Genomic DNA, 16,326 nt, shown 5'->3' with positions numbered 1-16,326 from the left:
GTGTTAACATTCTTTGGCTGGAGCCTCTTTGTTATTGATGCCCTGCATTGGGGAGCTTGCCTTCACAGTGACTTATTTATTTTTAGGATACTGAAGTGTACAAAGCTACGGTAAAAGATGACCTCACCAAGTGGCAGAATGTTCTGAAAGCTCATAGCTCTGTGGACTGGTTAATAGTGGTAGTTGAAAATGATGCCAAGAAAAAAAACAAAACCAACATCCTCCCCCGAACTTCTATTGTGGACAAAATAAGAAATGACTTTTGTAATAAACAGAGTGACAGGTAAGTGTGTCTTGCATTTTACCCCCTTTAGTTGATGTCAGTGATAACCATTGACTCAGCCAGTCTAGAAAGCTACAGAGAGATACTGGGTACCCCACCCCCCATCTATCCTCTGCAGTTCCTGGCCTAGCAGGTCATCTCCAGGTGTACAGTGTAGGGGGAGAGGCTTCTGGGCCAAGTGGACCTGGGGAAGATCAGTCCTTGAATAGTGTAGAATTCCCTAAACAGCTTTTTAACTGTGGGGCACACATTTCTCTGTTTATAGTCCACTTGTTAAAAGTTCCTGGAAGGAAGTTACAAAACGCCGACTTCATCCCTTCAATGCAGTGGCTTACTGCCCCTCTGTGCTTGCACTTCCTCTCTCCTTGTGCCCAGTTGGCCAGTTGGCTGTGTGCTTATAGCTGGGTCTACAGATTGGCACTGGAACCTGGACCCTGCCCTGTGCTACAGGTTGTCCTTTCCATGGTCACTTCCACCAGTGGAGGGCTCCCTACTGCAAGAGCCTATAAGTGTAGCCAGCCTGCTTTGGGGGCCTGAGGGAGGTGCTCTGGGATAGGGATGGGCCAGGAAGTGCAGGCTGTATGAAGAAAGTGGGGAAGCAGCCTAGGGCGGAGTGTTTTCCTCTGTGTGTCTTTAGAACATTGTCATTCTCTGTGCAACATTGATACCTGCTGTTGTCACTGAGTACATTGTGAGTTGTCCCTGAACCACTATTGCTGGTCAGTACATCATCATGTATTACATTAATAAGCCATACATTACTTATAGAAACCTCAAGGACTGTTGGGCTCTTGTTTGCTTACTATTATTATAGATAACACTATGCATGTCTTTCTAGCTCAGATACTGTGAATGTCCTTAACTGTTTCCTGGGATAAACTCCTTAAAGGGAAATTGCTTGTCTACAGGTTCTGTGCATTCTTCAAACCTTTGGCAAAATACAGCTGAGTCGGATGTTGACTCCGCGATCGTTTGAAAGAGTGGTAGCATCAGTGTAGGAGGCCCTCCTTGGAGCTCCTCCTCCTCCCACGTGCCCTGTGTGCTCTGGTGCTCTGTGCCCTGGGAGACACTACTGGCCTCCTGATCGGTCTTCTTTCCTTGCAGCTCCAGCTGGGCTGGCTCTGCCTTTCTCATTAATACAAACAGATGATAACCCAGAGATCGTGGGAGTTGAAAGGCCTAACAAGGAAGGACTAAAGGAATGATAGTGCAGTGCAGCGTGGGTACTGATGGGTAGGCAGTGCAGTGCAGCGTGGGTACTGATGGGTAGGCAGTGCAGTGCAGCGTGGGTACTGATGGGTAGGCAGCGGGCTGCTGAGGGAAAGCCCTGCCTTGTCAGTGGTGGTGTCGGTTTCCATCCCTGCAGGGTGGGGACTGCAGGAGACTGCTGCTGCTGCTCAGCAAGGGTGCTGGCAATTGCAGCTCCTTGGGGTGCTGTAGGGTGAGTGCTGAACTGTTGGGTAGCAGCTCCTGTGGGGAGATGGCCTCAGGGCTGGATGGCCTGGCCTCGGCCATTCTGGGAGAGATCAGGGCCTACTGGGTGAGGGATGGGAGGGATGGCTTTTCTGTGCTCCCTTACCTTTTTGGTGGTTGCCTGGAGGCTGCTGTTCCCTAAGGGGATGTGTTGGAGCACAGAGTTGGTTCATCTCGCTGTTTGCTAGCAACTTGATGAAATTTTTCTTAAGGAGAACTATTGCATCAAGATTTTAAAGTAATTTCTGAGTTCGGGTTTATTTGTATCAGGGCACAGTCGCCTTGCAGTTAAATTGTGTCACACCTGTCTGTCATCTCTTTGTCCTGCTCTCAATGTTGTCCTACAGAGTTGGAGTGTAGTGGTAGAAGCATATCTGTGGGGAGGGCTAGGCCTCACGGCAGGGCTCTCCCAGGATGTACATCAGTGAGGCCCAGCCGAGTGGGTTCAGTGTGGGAGAGGTGTCAGGTGAACAAGAGAGTGCTGGGGAGGAGAAGAGCGTGGCGTGTCCAGTAACCCAAATGGAGGTGAGTTGAAGCCTGCTGCTGCAGTTGGCCTGTGTCCTCCCATCCCGAGTTGAGGTACCTCAGTTTCGTTGTTGGCAGAAGAGCCGCTGGGGTTTGTGAGGGGCGCGAGGACGAGGGTTGGGAACTGGGGTGGTGTGGCTCCTGCGTCACAACCAAGCCTGCAGGTTCCCTCCTTTTTAGTCCCACTCTGACTCCCATCCGGTCTGCTTCAGCCTGTCCTTGAAGCGTCCTCGGCAGAGCGGCCGGCTGGCAGCGGTGCCTGACCCTCCCTGACGGTTGTCAGGTTGCACAGATGGAAGAAGGAGAGCAGGAGAGGCAGTGGGATTTGGAAAGAGGCTCAGCTGAGCAAGTGTGTTGGGCCCCAAGGTTTTCCCGACTGCCCTTCATGTCTCTGCAGGTGTGTTGTGCTCTCCGACCCCTTGAAGGACTCTTCTCGAACTCAGGAATCCTGGAATGCCTTCCTGACCAAACTCAGGACGCTGCTGCTCATGTCTTTTACCAAAAACCTTGGCAAGTTTGAGGATGACATGCGGACCTTGAGGGAAAAGAGAACAGAGCCAGGCTGGAGCTTCTGTGAATACTTCATGGTTCAGGTACTGGCTCCTAACTGCACAAGGCAGCTCCCAGGCTAGTTCCATGGCTTTAGGAGCCAACCAGGTCGCACGGAGTGGGTGTTTCCATTGCAAGTGGATGACCATGTAGCTCTCCTACTGCCTCACTGCTCGACACTGCCCTGCCTAGTTGTGGTCACTGGGCTCATATCTGTTTTGTTTGGACACAAGGACTTCAACAGTGTGCTGTGAGCTAGGCAGAGGTGCCAGCATTGGAGAATGACTGATATGGTGTGGTGGTTCACTGTTGTCCAGACACTGGGATTAAGGGATGGTTTCTGGGAATGTCCCAGGACTCCAGGCTCCAGTAAAGGATTGTATTAAGCTGGCTCTTTACTGGAATTCACCAATTTATTTAGGCCTTTGAAATTGCTGTTTACAATCAACCTTTTGTTTTTGAAGGGGAAGGTTCTTGGGTGCATAGGAGTATGGGTGTGGGGGTTCCATGTGGTGCAGAGCTGTAGTAATGCAGGGACAATCTTGCTCTTAGGATTCTCTGCTTTGTTCACCGTCTTTTGACTGGAAAACTAAGCTTCATGTTTAGATATCAGTCATGTGTTCACTGCTGAAGAAATGACATATTTTGAATAAATAGAAGATCCATTCTGAGTAGATATTGAATCTTATTTCTTATTCTGAAGCATCTAAGGGATATTAGGAAGGTTTGGCACAGGTGAAGAGATTTGAGTGTGCTTCTCATTCTCTATATGATTGTAGACAGCTTTCTGACGGCCCTGTCTCCTCACTTTTGAAGTTTATGAAGCTTAGTCTGGGAATTACAGACAAGGGAGGGGAATGGCTAGATGCAGACAGATGGCCTGGATTAGGGTGGAGGTCAGTTTGAATCGTCATGGTGGATGGGTAGACGGATGGATGGGTACATGCTTAGATGGACTGGGTAGGCAGGTGGAGGGATGGGGGGAGGATGGATGCATGGCTGCATAGCTGTGTGGATAGAGAGATGAATAGATACGTAGATGGGTAGAAGAGTGGGTGGAGGGATGGGTGAATGAAGAGTTAGATCCAGGGGCTAGAGAAATGGCTTAGCAGTTAAGAACACTGGTTGCTCTTGTGGAGGACCTGGTTTGATTTTCAGCATCAGCATGGCAGCTCAAGCTGTCTGTAACTTCACCTCCAAGGGGGAACTGACACTTTCTTCTGGCCTCCTTGGTGACTGTATGCACATGGTATACAGACATACATGCAAGTGAAACACCCATACACATAAAGTTAAGAGTTAGTTAGGTGCATGGATGGATTTCATGAAATTCAAGTAAGGGCTGCCTAGTTAATAGTACAAACAGTGATTTCAGAATTTGAGAATGGTACTACAGTTACATGAGGTATTAATGTGGCAGGAAGCTGACTAAGAATTCTGTACAAACCACTGTTTTCTTGGCAGCATTTCTATAAGTCTAAAAGTAGTTCAGATTAAAAGTAAGAAAGCAACCATGGAGTGAACGAGGAAAGAGCCCAACACAAGCCATGCCATGCCATGGCTTGAGGACATTGTGCTTAGTGAAAGGAGCCTGAGCAGGACATCACTGCATGCTGCTGCCTAGATAAGCTTCTTGGAGTGGCCTGTTTCACACATGGGCCATGAAGAGAGGTTACCAAGGCCATGGAGGGGATGGTCAGTTGTGTAGTAGTGACAGATGTGCAGCTTGAGAGGATGAAAAGGTTATGGATGTTGCTTGTAGGTAAGTGTGGATGTACTTTACACTGCTATATAGTTAAGCTGGTGCAGACCAGCTAGGCATGTAATCCTAGTACTAGAGACTGGAGGCAGGGACATCACAAATTTGAAGCCAGCTTGGGCCAAGTAGTGAAAGCTTATCTTGAAAGGAAAATCAAGTGTGATGATTGAAAAAGGTTACTTTACTACAGTGTTCAGCCTGCAAAGCACTTGACAAACAGGAAAGGAAGGGAAAGAAGGGAAGTTACGAGACTCCAGCAGTGTTTTCAGAGGCAGCAAGACACAGAACTGGAGTGGAGGGTCCTGGGCTTCAAAGGTCAAGCTAGCTGCTTCCCTGCAGCTTCCCTCCGGGTTACAGGGAGCAGCTGAACTCACAGCCCAGTTACTGTGCCAGGAGTTTAATGCTCATACAGAAACCCTGCATAGGGAACTTTATTAACCGATAAGGCACCAGATGAGGAACCTGAGGCCCAGGCTTCTGGTCAGCCCAGCTGCAACGGGGAGAGCTGATGAGCCTGGAGCTTGGATCTGAAGTGGGCTGTGGGTTCCATCTGTGTTCCTGATCCCTTTCCAGTAGGGATCTAGGCTGTAAGCAGTGATTGCAGCTACACGAAGTGGATCTGAGTGCATCAGTGTGACTTTACACAGATGTGTTTGTCCCTCTGCCTTTTGCTTTGCAGGAAAGCAAAATTTAATTACAATGATAGTAATCAGGAAAAAAAATCTCCCATGGCCATCTTTGTTCATTATTTCATTCAGTAAGTCCTAAGCAGCTGCTTGTGCTGCACACACGAGTACCAGGGTGATGTCCACACATCACTTTTCGAATCTACTGCAAACTGGTCCGAGTGGAGAAGGAAGGCATCAACAGCCCAGGGTCAGGAGTGCTAGGGCCTTGAGCAGAAGCCTGTCTGGACAGGGCAGAGGAACAGCCTGGGAGAGGCCAGAGGAAGCTGGGTGGAGATTAGGAGGAAGAGGGAACATTCCAGGTCAGGAGAAGAGGCGGCTGTGTGCCTACAAGAGCGGGAGGCTGGGTTGTGATGCACTGTAACCTGGGAATGGGTGTGCTGTGACCAGCTGTGTCCAGTGCTGCTGGAGGGCTAGACTTGGTCTTGGTTTTCCCCTCTCCTTTGTGTTCTCCACCCTCCTGTGTGTGTGAGAACTGGTGTGGTGTTGGGGAGGCTTTGTGATCACTGGCTGAGCCTCTTCCACAGCACTATCTGCTCTCCGTGGCTCATGTGGCTTCAGGAGCTGACTGGTGGTTTTGGTGACAGGAGGAGCTTGCCTTTGTCTTTGAGATGCTGCAGCAGTTTGAAGATGCCCTGGTACAGTACGACGAGCTGGATGCCCTGTTCTCGCAGTATGTGGTCAACTTTGGGGCCGGGGGTGAGTAGATGTTTCAATCACCACGCCATTGCTCAGCAGTTTGCCTGCTTTTCATTTCAGTTAGTCTGTTTGTCCTGTAATTAATCATTTGCTGTTGTTTATGCACACTGTAAGGGTTATTCTCTTTCCTGTTGGAAGTAAAATGAGAGGTAATTAAGAATTGGTCACTGTCGCTTTTAGAGGAATCTCAAGTAGTAAACCCGCCTACAAAGCTATTCTCAGGTTGCAAAGTTCTGAGGAAGACAGTCCTTCTCTGTCTGCAGTCCTCAGAGTTCCTTCTGAGTTTACAGCAACACCATTGCAGTAGCACCGTTGATCTTTCAAATGCTTAAGTAGTTCTAAATTCTTTTAAGATTACAAAGTTGGCACAGTGAAAACACACACAAAGAAAACAGTTGAAAGGTGGGGAGTCAGTCAGTGGGTAAAGCACTTGCACTGGTGTGTGCACACATTCAGTTAAGCACAAGGACTTGGCTTTGAATCCCCAGAACTCATCCTAGGCTGGGTGTGGTGGTGCATTGTAGTCCTGTGGCAGCTGCTCACTGGTCAGTCCACTGTGGGTTCAGTGAGAGACCTTGCCCTAAAAAAATAAGAGAGCAATTGAAGACAGCCAACATTGATCTCTAGACATCTTCTACATGGACATATACATATGTGCACACATACAAACAGGTATACACATATACACAAAAATAAAAGTACTGGCTGGGTGGTGGTGGCGGCGGCGCACACCTTTAATTCCAGTGCTCAGGAGGCAGACACAGGCAGATCTCTGAGTTCAAGGCCAGCCTGGTCTACAGAGTGAGTTTCAGGACCTATAGGGCTACACAGAGAAACTTTGTCTTGAAAACAAAACAATAATAATAAAATAATAAATAAATAGATAGCTGGTAGCCATCCTGCTTTCATTGTTTATTTAGATAGAAACACTATCATGTATTGAGACTCTTAGAAAAAAGTTTTTTTTTTTAATTTACATATATGTGCATGTGTCTCTGGTGTATGCACATGTACATGCAGGTACCTAAGAATGCCAGAAGAAGGCATTGGATCCCCTAGAGCTGGAGTTATAGGCATTGTGAGCTAACCTGATGTGGGTGCTGGGAACTGCACTCAGATCCTCTGCAAGAGCAGCAAACACTCTTAACCACTGAGCCATCTCTCTAGCCCCTTGTTGAGACATTTTCCTCTTTCTTTCTTGTTAACACTGTCATGACATCCCTCCAATCTACCCAGTCAAGTGCCAGGCTGTTTTTGTTAATAGGTTCACAGTCTTTGAGCTGTCGCCTGAGAGTCTGCTCAGAGGCCCCCTAGTGCTGCACTTGGGGTTGTTTTCTCCTTGCCCTCCCAATCTAGGCTAAGCTACACAGGTTTTTAACCGGGACATTCCGCTTACCTGGGCCTGCCCTAGTTCTGAGATGGGTCTCCAAGTGTCACTCACTGACTCCAACTCCAGACCAATCGTTATGTAATAGTTTGAATGACTTACTCTGCTAATGTACAGATGCTAATCTATAACCAAAGTAAAACAATTAAATTAGAGGAATTAAAAGTAAACTATTTCTCACATTTTTAAAAAGATTTATTTTTTTATGTGCATTGCTTTTGCCTGCTTGTATATCTATGTGAGGATGTGAGATACCCAGAACTGGAGCTACAGACAGTTGTGAGCTGCCATGTGGGTGCTGGGAACTAAACCCACATTCTTTGGAAGAGCAGCCAATGATCTTAACTGCTGAGCCATCTCCCCAGCCCCTCTCACATTTATTTTTATGTTACCTATCCATATAATATACACACCTCTTTTGAATATAAAATTGTTCTTACATTTCACACAATTTCTTTGTTTTTCCTCAATTTTAAAATAGATGTGGAACAATTTAAAATCTAAAAAATAAGCCCAGGCCAAGCTTTGTAGCTGAATGAAAGGATTGCTTCATCATGGACTTCTGGAGGGCCACCTGGTGCCAGGCACGGCTCTGGATGCGGTTAGGAGCAAGGCAGAATCCTGCCCTCATGGGGCGACCCTTGTGAATGTGAATGAAATCAGCTTTATTTGCAGCAGGAATAGTCATGGGCATGGAAGGGAATTTGGGAAAAGGAAAGGCTGAGACTACCTCCCTTGGGAGGTGTCATCTGCCCAGAGGCCCAAGTAGAACATGAGAGTGACCATAAAACTCCCATTCTGACAAAGGGAACTGCCTGTGTGGTATCACCCAGGCTCAGTGCAGCAGCTCCACTTAGATGATCACAGTGGTTGTGGTTAGAGAGGCCACAAGCTGTGGTTGAAGGATGTCAGTCACCAGGTTGAGCATGGAGTGGCTGTGAGGTTAAATCATACAGATGAAATGAGTTATTGTAGTTTCATTTTTATACAATGATTTATTTGTATTTTATGTACATTGATGTTTTGCTTGCATGTGTATCTGTGTGAGAGTGTCGGGTCCCCTAGAACTGGAGTTACAGATAGTTGTGAGCTGCCATGTGGGTGCTGGGAACTGAACCTGGGCTCTCTGGAAGAGTAGCAATTGCTCTTAACCACTGAGCCATCTTCCCAGCCCCCTAGATTCTTACTTTAAGATCATATTTAGTATCAAGGCTATAGCTTAGACTTGCTTAAAGGTAGTGCCTTTCCTCTGGGTGCTGCACCCTCCTCCCTGTCCTTCATCCTGTCCTCCAGTACCTCCACTAAGGGGGCTTGTAGGAGGAGCTACGAAGTGAGGAAGGCAACTACCAGATGTTCAGGTAAGGTAAGGCAGCCCAGTACCTTCTCGCTGGCTTACTGACATGGATCAGAGGTGCTCCCAGCTCTACAGCTTGTGAGCATCAAGGTGGCTGCCTTACTCATTGTATACCTACACAGGACCTCTTGGGCATGGTAGGATGCTATGTACTGTGTTCCACCACCAATGCCATGATCCAAATGGGTGTGCTTATGGGAGCCACCCCATCTCAAAGCACTAGCTGATTGGTGGGCAGGGGTCTAGTGGTGCCTGGTGGGAAAGCTGCCTGCTCCTGCCTGAGACTGGAGGTCCTGGGCAGGAGAAGCTTTAGTTAGGTGAAGTACCTGCAGTCAGCATCTTTCATGATATGTGTTTGTTTAGATGGTGCCAACTGGCTGACTTTTTTCTGCCAGCCGGTGAAGAGCTGGAACGGACTGGTGCTCCGCAAGCCCATAGACATGGAGAAGCGGGAGTTGATACAGAGGCAAGAAGCCACACTGCTGGACCTGCGAAGCTACCTGTTCTCCCGCCAGTGCACCTTGCTCCTCTTCCTGCAGCGACCCTGGGAGGTGGCTCAGCGTGCCCTGGAGCTGCTGCACAGCTGTGTGCAGGAGCTGAAGCTCTTAGAAGTGAGTTGGTTCCTCTCTCCGCTTACCCTGGGAAGAGTGGGACCTTATGGTGTGTGAGGAGGCCAGAGAGTGGCAGGGAGGGGTCGAATTGTTACCTGCAGTGATAGTGATATCTTAATCCTTTTGAGGATAATTCACCTAGGGGGTCCTGCTCTCTTTACTGCCTGGAATCGTGTACACTTTAGTAAGATGGTGTTTCAGTGACCTCTTCACTGAGAAAATTCACACATGCATGCAAAGAATGTCAGATCCACAGCACCATTTCTCAGTCGAAACCTCCCAAGTGTCTTACCCAGAGCCATAGGATATTGTTACATAACCTTCATCCACCCCAGGGGCATGTCATCCCATGACCTGCTGCAGGTTTCCTGAGGGATAGTCGTTGTAAGGCCCTGTTAACATGTGGAGAGTCACATTAGTCACATTACCCTTGCAGTGAACAACTGACTAAATCAGCTTAGAGGAAATACTTTTGGCTCACAGTTTTAGAGATTTTCACTTCATCATGACACTGAGAGTATCTGTGAGTTCCTCACATCCCAGAGGATCAGGAAACAAAAGAAGCCAGAACCAGGGGCCAGTCTATAGCCTGTAAGAGTTTGCTCCTAGTGACCTACTCCACCAGCTAAATCCCCTCTCCTAAATGTAACATAGTCTCCCAGATAATGCTTCCAGCTAGAGGGTAGTTCAAAACATGAGCCTATGGGAGACACTTCAGATTCAAGACGTAAGTGTGAATTTACTCCATTAGCTAAAATGTTGGTAAGTCAGTATTTCATAATACAGTAACATTTTTTGTATACCATACAATACTAAATGACAGGCCCAACATGTCTTTGAAACAATCTTAAAAGCTTTATGGTCGGGCAGTTGTGGCGCACGCCTTTAATCCCAGCACTTGGGAGGCAGAGGCAGGCAATTCTCTGTGAGTTCAAGGCCAGCCTGGTCTCCAAAGCGAGTTCCAGGAAAGGTGCAAAGCTACACAAAGAAACCCTGTCTTGAAAAGCCAAAAAAAAAAAAAAAAAAAGCTTTATGTATTTTGTGGACAAGTGTGTAAGGAGAGTGCATGTGTGCATGTTTGTGGTTGTGTGCCGATTGCTCTCCAGTGTATTTCTTTAAGACAGAGTCTCCGGGGGCTGGAGAGGTAATGGCTCAGCAGTTAAAAGTGCTGGCTGTTCTTCCAGAGGACACAGGCTTGATTCTCAGCACCCTTAACCATCTATAACTCTAGTCCCAAGAGATCCAATGCCTTCTTCTGGCCTCGTTGGGCACCAGGCACACACGTGGTATATAGACACACATACAGACAAAACAAAACACTTTCATGTAAAATAGTTAATAATAATAATAATAATAATAATAATAATAATAATAATAATAATAAAGACGGGGCCTCTCACTGATCTGGAGACTCACCATTTTGGTTAGGGTGACTGGTTAATGAGCTCCCAGGATCCATCTGTTTCCACCCTACACCCTCCATTACTGAGGATTATGTGCAGCCATTCATGGCTTTTTATGTGGCTACTGGGGATTTGAACTCAGGTCCTCATGCTTTCAATGGAAACACTCCTACCTATTAAGCCAGCTCCATGGTACCCCTCTCTCTGTCTCTGTCTCTGTCTCTCTCTCTCTCTCTCTCTCTTAAACAAATTATTTTTCTTATATGTAATCAAGTAAGTAGGAGAACTAATACTCCACAGTGCAGCATAATTCTCCTAGACACCTATGATGACACTGGTGGAGGGGCTCTGCTATAATGGTTCTCGGTGCTGCCCTGCTCCAGAGGTCTTTCTTTCCCCAGCGTGTACAGGGGAGATGGTATGTTCACTTAGGCTCACAGACTTGCAGCCTGTAGTGATGATGCTTCTTAGTGAAGAACCTCCCTGTTCACCCTAGCATGAGAGGTGAAGGTACTGCCATCCTGAGGGGCATGCTCTTGTGGGGTCTTAGGGCTGACCCTTTAGTGTGGCCTGCTTCTGATGAAAGCTTGTGGTAGGTCGTCCTTCTGTAACTTCGTGGGCCATGGCCATGTTGCACTGTCTGAGAGCTAAATCTAGGTGTGTGCTTACAGCAATTTTATGTGCCTGTACTTGTGCCCTCATAGGTCTCTGTCCCTCCCGGTGCTCTGGATTGCTGGGTGTTTCTGAGCTGTCTGGAGGTGTTGCAGAGGATAGAAGGTTGCTGTGACCGGGCACAGATAGACTCCAACATTGCTCACATGGTGGGATTGTGGAGCTATGCAATGGAAAAGGTACCTGCTACTGTGTGGGAAGGGTTGGCATCGTCTCTAAGGGTGTCTGTGTGCCACACAGCCTGGGCCGTTTGGAGAAGCCTAGCTTCTTTAGACAGGTTTGGATACTCTCTGTCCTTCCAGTGTGTCTGGACACAGCTATGGGTCATAGTTTCTTAGTTCTTGACAGCTTCTTTAGCAGATGACAAGTGAGACAGTGTCAGTGTCCGGGATGGGCAGGTAAGAAGGTGCAGTGGGTGTGTAGAAATGCAGGGGTGGGCTAGTCTGTGCTGTGAGTGGACTGCAGGGGCAGGGCACAGTGGGGAGGGGTGCACACAGAGCAGTAGCTCAAAAAGTGGGGCACAGTTAGCTGAATGACAGAGAGAGGATTCACAACCTCAGCTGTGTTCTGGAACTAACCTGGAAAAGGTGTGAGCTTGCAGCACTCCCATAAGATGTGGAGTCAAATTCAGACAAGAAGCATTCAGATAAGAAAGCTATTTCTTCCACAGTGAGTAGGAGTCAGGGTTATGTATTTACTGCATTTGTGGATTGCCTACTGACTGAAGGCAAATGAACTGAAATTATGGCTTTCCCTCAACAGCTAAAGTCCTTAGGGTACCTATGTGGACTTGTGTCAGAAAAAGGACCCAACTCAGAAGATCTCAACAGGACAGTTGATCTTTTGGCGGGCTTAGGAGCTGAGAGACCTGAAACAGGTATGATTGCTGCTGAAGTGTAGAGGAGAATGCCCACAGTGAGAGCACACCCTGCCGGGTAGGAAGTGTGTGGGTCTGTGTGCCCCATTCACAGTCATTTCCCCATTCGAGTGTTCGGAGCACATGGTTGGGAGAAGTCTAATCTCAGAGAACAGTTTTAGGGGAAGGTTCTAGGCTGTTTCATAAGGTAGAAAGGAATAGACATCATAATGTGGGTCACACTGATAAAGTTTGTGATTTTGTGATTCCCGTAAGAGTCAGGTGAGGTCACCACCCTGAGGTCTGAAGTGGAGTATAACACATATGACCACTATGCTGCTGCAGCATAAGGACACCAACTACCTTTGATTTTCAGCCAACACAGCTCAGAGTCCTTACAAGAAACTCCAGGAAGCACTGTCATCAGTAGAAGCTTTCGAAAAGCACTACTTGGTAAGTACGGCAAGAGTCCCTGCTCTGCCCACAGAGCCACTCAGCCCTAGCTGGTTTGGTTCTTCTGCATGGCCTTCTGAATTGGGTGAGCTGCTACTCTAGACCCCTTATTGTTGGCCTGTAGTTCACTTAGTACTCTGGGGAACTCCGTATAAACACTGGGTAATTGTTCACTTGTTAGTGCCCCTGATACCATAATTAGGCACAAACACAGCATTGAAATAATTAAAATTTTGCTCAATGAAAGTTTTCGCCTTTAGTAAATAGAATGTGTAAGAACAGAAATGAATAATTTTCTTTGTCAAAAGTCCTATTTGTGCTTGGCAGAGCTGTCATGCTTGGTTTTAAAGGTTAAATTCGAGAGACTCTAGGAAGTAATGGAAGGTAGACCATGAAGTGGGAAGCCTCTGCACATCTGTGGGGATGGTGCTTCCATTCCATAAGCTGGTGGGAAGAGTGTCAGGACAGGTGCACGGACAAAAGCAGCGGGGAAGTGAGCTGGGCTCTGCTCTGTGAGCTCAGGGTGTCTTTCATCATGTGCTTCATAACATTCGTCCAAGTTCCTGCCTTTGTATGGAAATTATGGCGTGTTGTGAGACACTTTGGAAGGAGATACCAGGCGAAAACTGTTCATCACAGTATCTTGCTGCAGCTTTGGGTAAAGTAAATGCAAGGTGTGCCCCAAAAATTCAGGTACAGGTCTAGAGGGAGGTCTCAGTGGTTAAGAACATTTACTGCCTGTGCAGAGGACCTGAGTCCTTTCCTAGGACACATATGGAATAGCCTGTACCATTATCTCCAGGGGGATTTGATGCTTCTAGTCTCCTCGGGCACCTGCACTCATGTGCACATACCCTTACCCACATACACATAATTAAAAGTAAAAAACAAACAAACAAACAAACAAAAAAACCAAAAAAAAAAAAAAAAAAAAAACCCTAAAAATAAACTCAAGTACGTAGCTGTCCTTTTTTTGCTTCTTCACAGGACTTGTCCCATGCCACCATTGAGATGTATACAAGTATTGGGAGGATTCGATCTGCTAAGCTTGTTGGAAAAGATCTGGCAGAATTTTACATGTAATTGATGGTGACGTCTTTGATTTTTAAGCATTTTACATGTATCTGAGAAGATTTATATAGAGTTAGTGTAAAGTTTGCATAACTTGGTAGATGGGTACAGGCAGAATCCATTACCCAGTCATCGTTTTGTCTCTGAGTTTTTTCCAGAACCACATGGGGAGGTTTTTGGCTTATTACTTTAAGGGTTATTATTGATCTTCAACTTGTTGTATTTAATGAACTTTAATGATACATATCCAGATACAGATGCACAAAACATTGTGATTAACTTTAATGAATAGTGAGAAGTATTGCAGAGCCTGCCTTCCAGGTCGGTAAACAGTACTTGGTCATGTCGTCCTCCTTTCGAGTGTATCACAAGCCCTCCGGATGCAGGTGGGAGGGTGAGCTGGAGTGAGCACAGACCCCTGCTAGCATTAGCGTTTGCATGTGGTAAAACTGTCTGCTGAGGAAAGGCAAGCTTAGCCCAGCACAGTGGGATTCAGTTTCTACGCTGTGTAAGAGATAGCAGTTATAAGGGAAGGGGAGCTTGTGCATTTGAAACAGAGTTTTGAAATGTGTATTTAAAGTAATTTTTGTAGATGAAACAAAGAAGAACTGGTGTGGATTGCTAGATAGGGGCTTATAGATGCCTAAGTGGCTCCAAGTTTTCTGGAGCAGCCATCCATCACTTAGCTCATTCATGGTGGGGCCAGAGCTGTGAGCAGGTTCAAGGAGTCATGGTCCACTCCTGAATTTGGGGAAAACTATGCCTTTGGGTGCTGGGAGCTTAATGCACCTGACCGCTGCAGAATCCAGAGGCACAGAATCCAGTGCCAGGCACTGGCCTGCTAGTTAGAACCTGCAGACCCAGTTCAGCTTGGCCACATACTAGCCGCATGACAGTTGGCCTCTCTCTTCTTGTTAAGATTCCTCAGACTCTGTAGGCTTATTGGAGATATAGAGTGCTTTCTAGCACTAGAGGTTATGAATGAAGAGGTATGGAAAGTTCTGGACCTTTAAAAACAAAAGACAAAACAAAACAAAACAAAAACCTGGGATTTTCAGGAGCACCAAAAGAATCCAGAAAACAAGTGTATTTTCCTAAGTCTAAATTTTACTTAATTTGAGAAACATTTAATTTGAAACTTAAGAATTCTAATTATGTCTAGAGTAGTGGAAATGGGGATTGCTTCCCAAGGATGCCCTGGAGAGCTTGGCAGTATTGACTTCTGGCTAGCCCAGCAGTCAAACCTCTGGGGAGGAATGGGAGCCCCAGTATCCCTGAAGTATAATGGGCCCTGGTGAATGTGCGCTGTAAACTTCACTTGGCTGTATTCTGAGCATCAGTGCAGCTTCCTTGGACCATGGAGGCTTTCTCCTGGTATTGCTTGTCTAATCTTTGGTGCTTTCAGTCTCTGAAACCAGCTTGTATCTGCCCTGTCATAGCTGACCTAAGCTGGGCCATATAGACTGTTGGCATGGGTTCAGTGTGGTGTGGCAGCATGGCTGTGGCTGGCCACCAGGGATAGGGACAGGCCCTTCCCTTCTCCTAGCTCTGGCTGTCCCACCTGCCAGTGAGAAAGTGTTCCTACCCTCTGACCTGAAGTCTAGCTAGGGAAGGTGAGCAGTGCTAGTGTGGAGATGCCAGAGCAACAGCGTGTCACGGCCATGAGTCCACTGCTCAGATGGGAGGGACCCTGGCAGTCTTTTTGTGGCTTCCTCATAGGAGGGGTGGACTGTGGGAAGACTGTGGGCATGTGAGTGTCAGGTGGAGGTCGAAAGGCTGGCCTTGTGATACCTAACAAGCTTGTGTTTGCTAACTTTGCAAGGAGGAAAAGATCGCCACAGAAGGCAGAAATGTATCTTCAGGGAGCTTTGAAAAATTACCTGGCCGAGGGCTGGGCCCTGCCTGTCACACACACAAGGAAGCAGCTAGCCGAGTGCCAAAAACACCTTGGGCAAATGGAAAAGTATCCTTTGAGTCTAATGTTGTCCTAAAACAAGAAGTCACTGTCTGATTATATGATGGCATTGCTCACCACTGAGGTTGCTGACAGCTCCTAGTCATAGGGGAAAAGGAGGCCCTGCCTCACTGGGGGTCCCGTAGAGCATAGACCCAAGTGTTTACTCTTTTATTAAATCTGAAGATTTTATTAAATCTTTGAGTTTCTAATAATGTTTAAAAAAAATGACAGCTCTCTTTGGGCTGTACTTTGAAGGCAAGAGAGGCCGTTTGAATCCTTTTTGCAAAACCCATCATCCACCTCAGGAGGTTCTCCCTCCTGGCCCTTAACTCTCCACTCCAGCTACTTGCAGACCAGCAGCCTTCTAGCCAGCGACCATCATCTTACAGAGGAGGAGCGGAAGTACTTCTGCCAGGAGATCCTCAGCTATGCCAGCCAGCAAGAAGACAACCCAGGTGAGACCGGTGGCCAGTGTGTCACAGGCGTTTTCCATACAGGATGAAAGCAGGAGGAGTGGAGCCTTACCATCTGCCTGTGCAGCAGCGGTGGGTCGGTCTCCTCTCTTTCTCTGTGCTGAACTTGGGTGAA

The 16,326-nt window shown here is 47.2% G+C and overlaps 1 protein-coding gene across 1 annotated transcript in view; it reads left to right on the top strand.

The window, feature by feature from the left end:
- The window catches only part of Trappc10 (trafficking protein particle complex 10), a 65,097-nt gene that overhangs the window by 27,923 nt on the left and 20,848 nt on the right, over nt 1-16,326 (top strand). The window contains exons 4-13 of the mRNA XM_036167361.1: nt 87-283; nt 2,679-2,874; nt 5,863-5,974; nt 9,079-9,326; nt 11,434-11,580; nt 12,164-12,278; nt 12,634-12,710; nt 13,698-13,789; nt 15,604-15,744; nt 16,081-16,193. Of these exons, the coding sequence (XP_036023254.1) occupies nt 87-283; nt 2,679-2,874; nt 5,863-5,974; nt 9,079-9,326; nt 11,434-11,580; nt 12,164-12,278; nt 12,634-12,710; nt 13,698-13,789; nt 15,604-15,744; nt 16,081-16,193 (1,438 nt within the window). The remainder of the gene's footprint in view (nt 1-86; nt 284-2,678; nt 2,875-5,862; nt 5,975-9,078; nt 9,327-11,433; nt 11,581-12,163; nt 12,279-12,633; nt 12,711-13,697; nt 13,790-15,603; nt 15,745-16,080; nt 16,194-16,326) is intronic.

The sequence above is a fragment of the Onychomys torridus genome, chromosome 18 (genome assembly GCF_903995425.1).
Source record: "Onychomys torridus chromosome 18, mOncTor1.1, whole genome shotgun sequence".
Lineage (NCBI taxonomy): Eukaryota > Metazoa > Chordata > Mammalia > Rodentia > Cricetidae > Onychomys > Onychomys torridus.
This window is presented reverse-complemented; position numbering and strand designations above follow the sequence as displayed.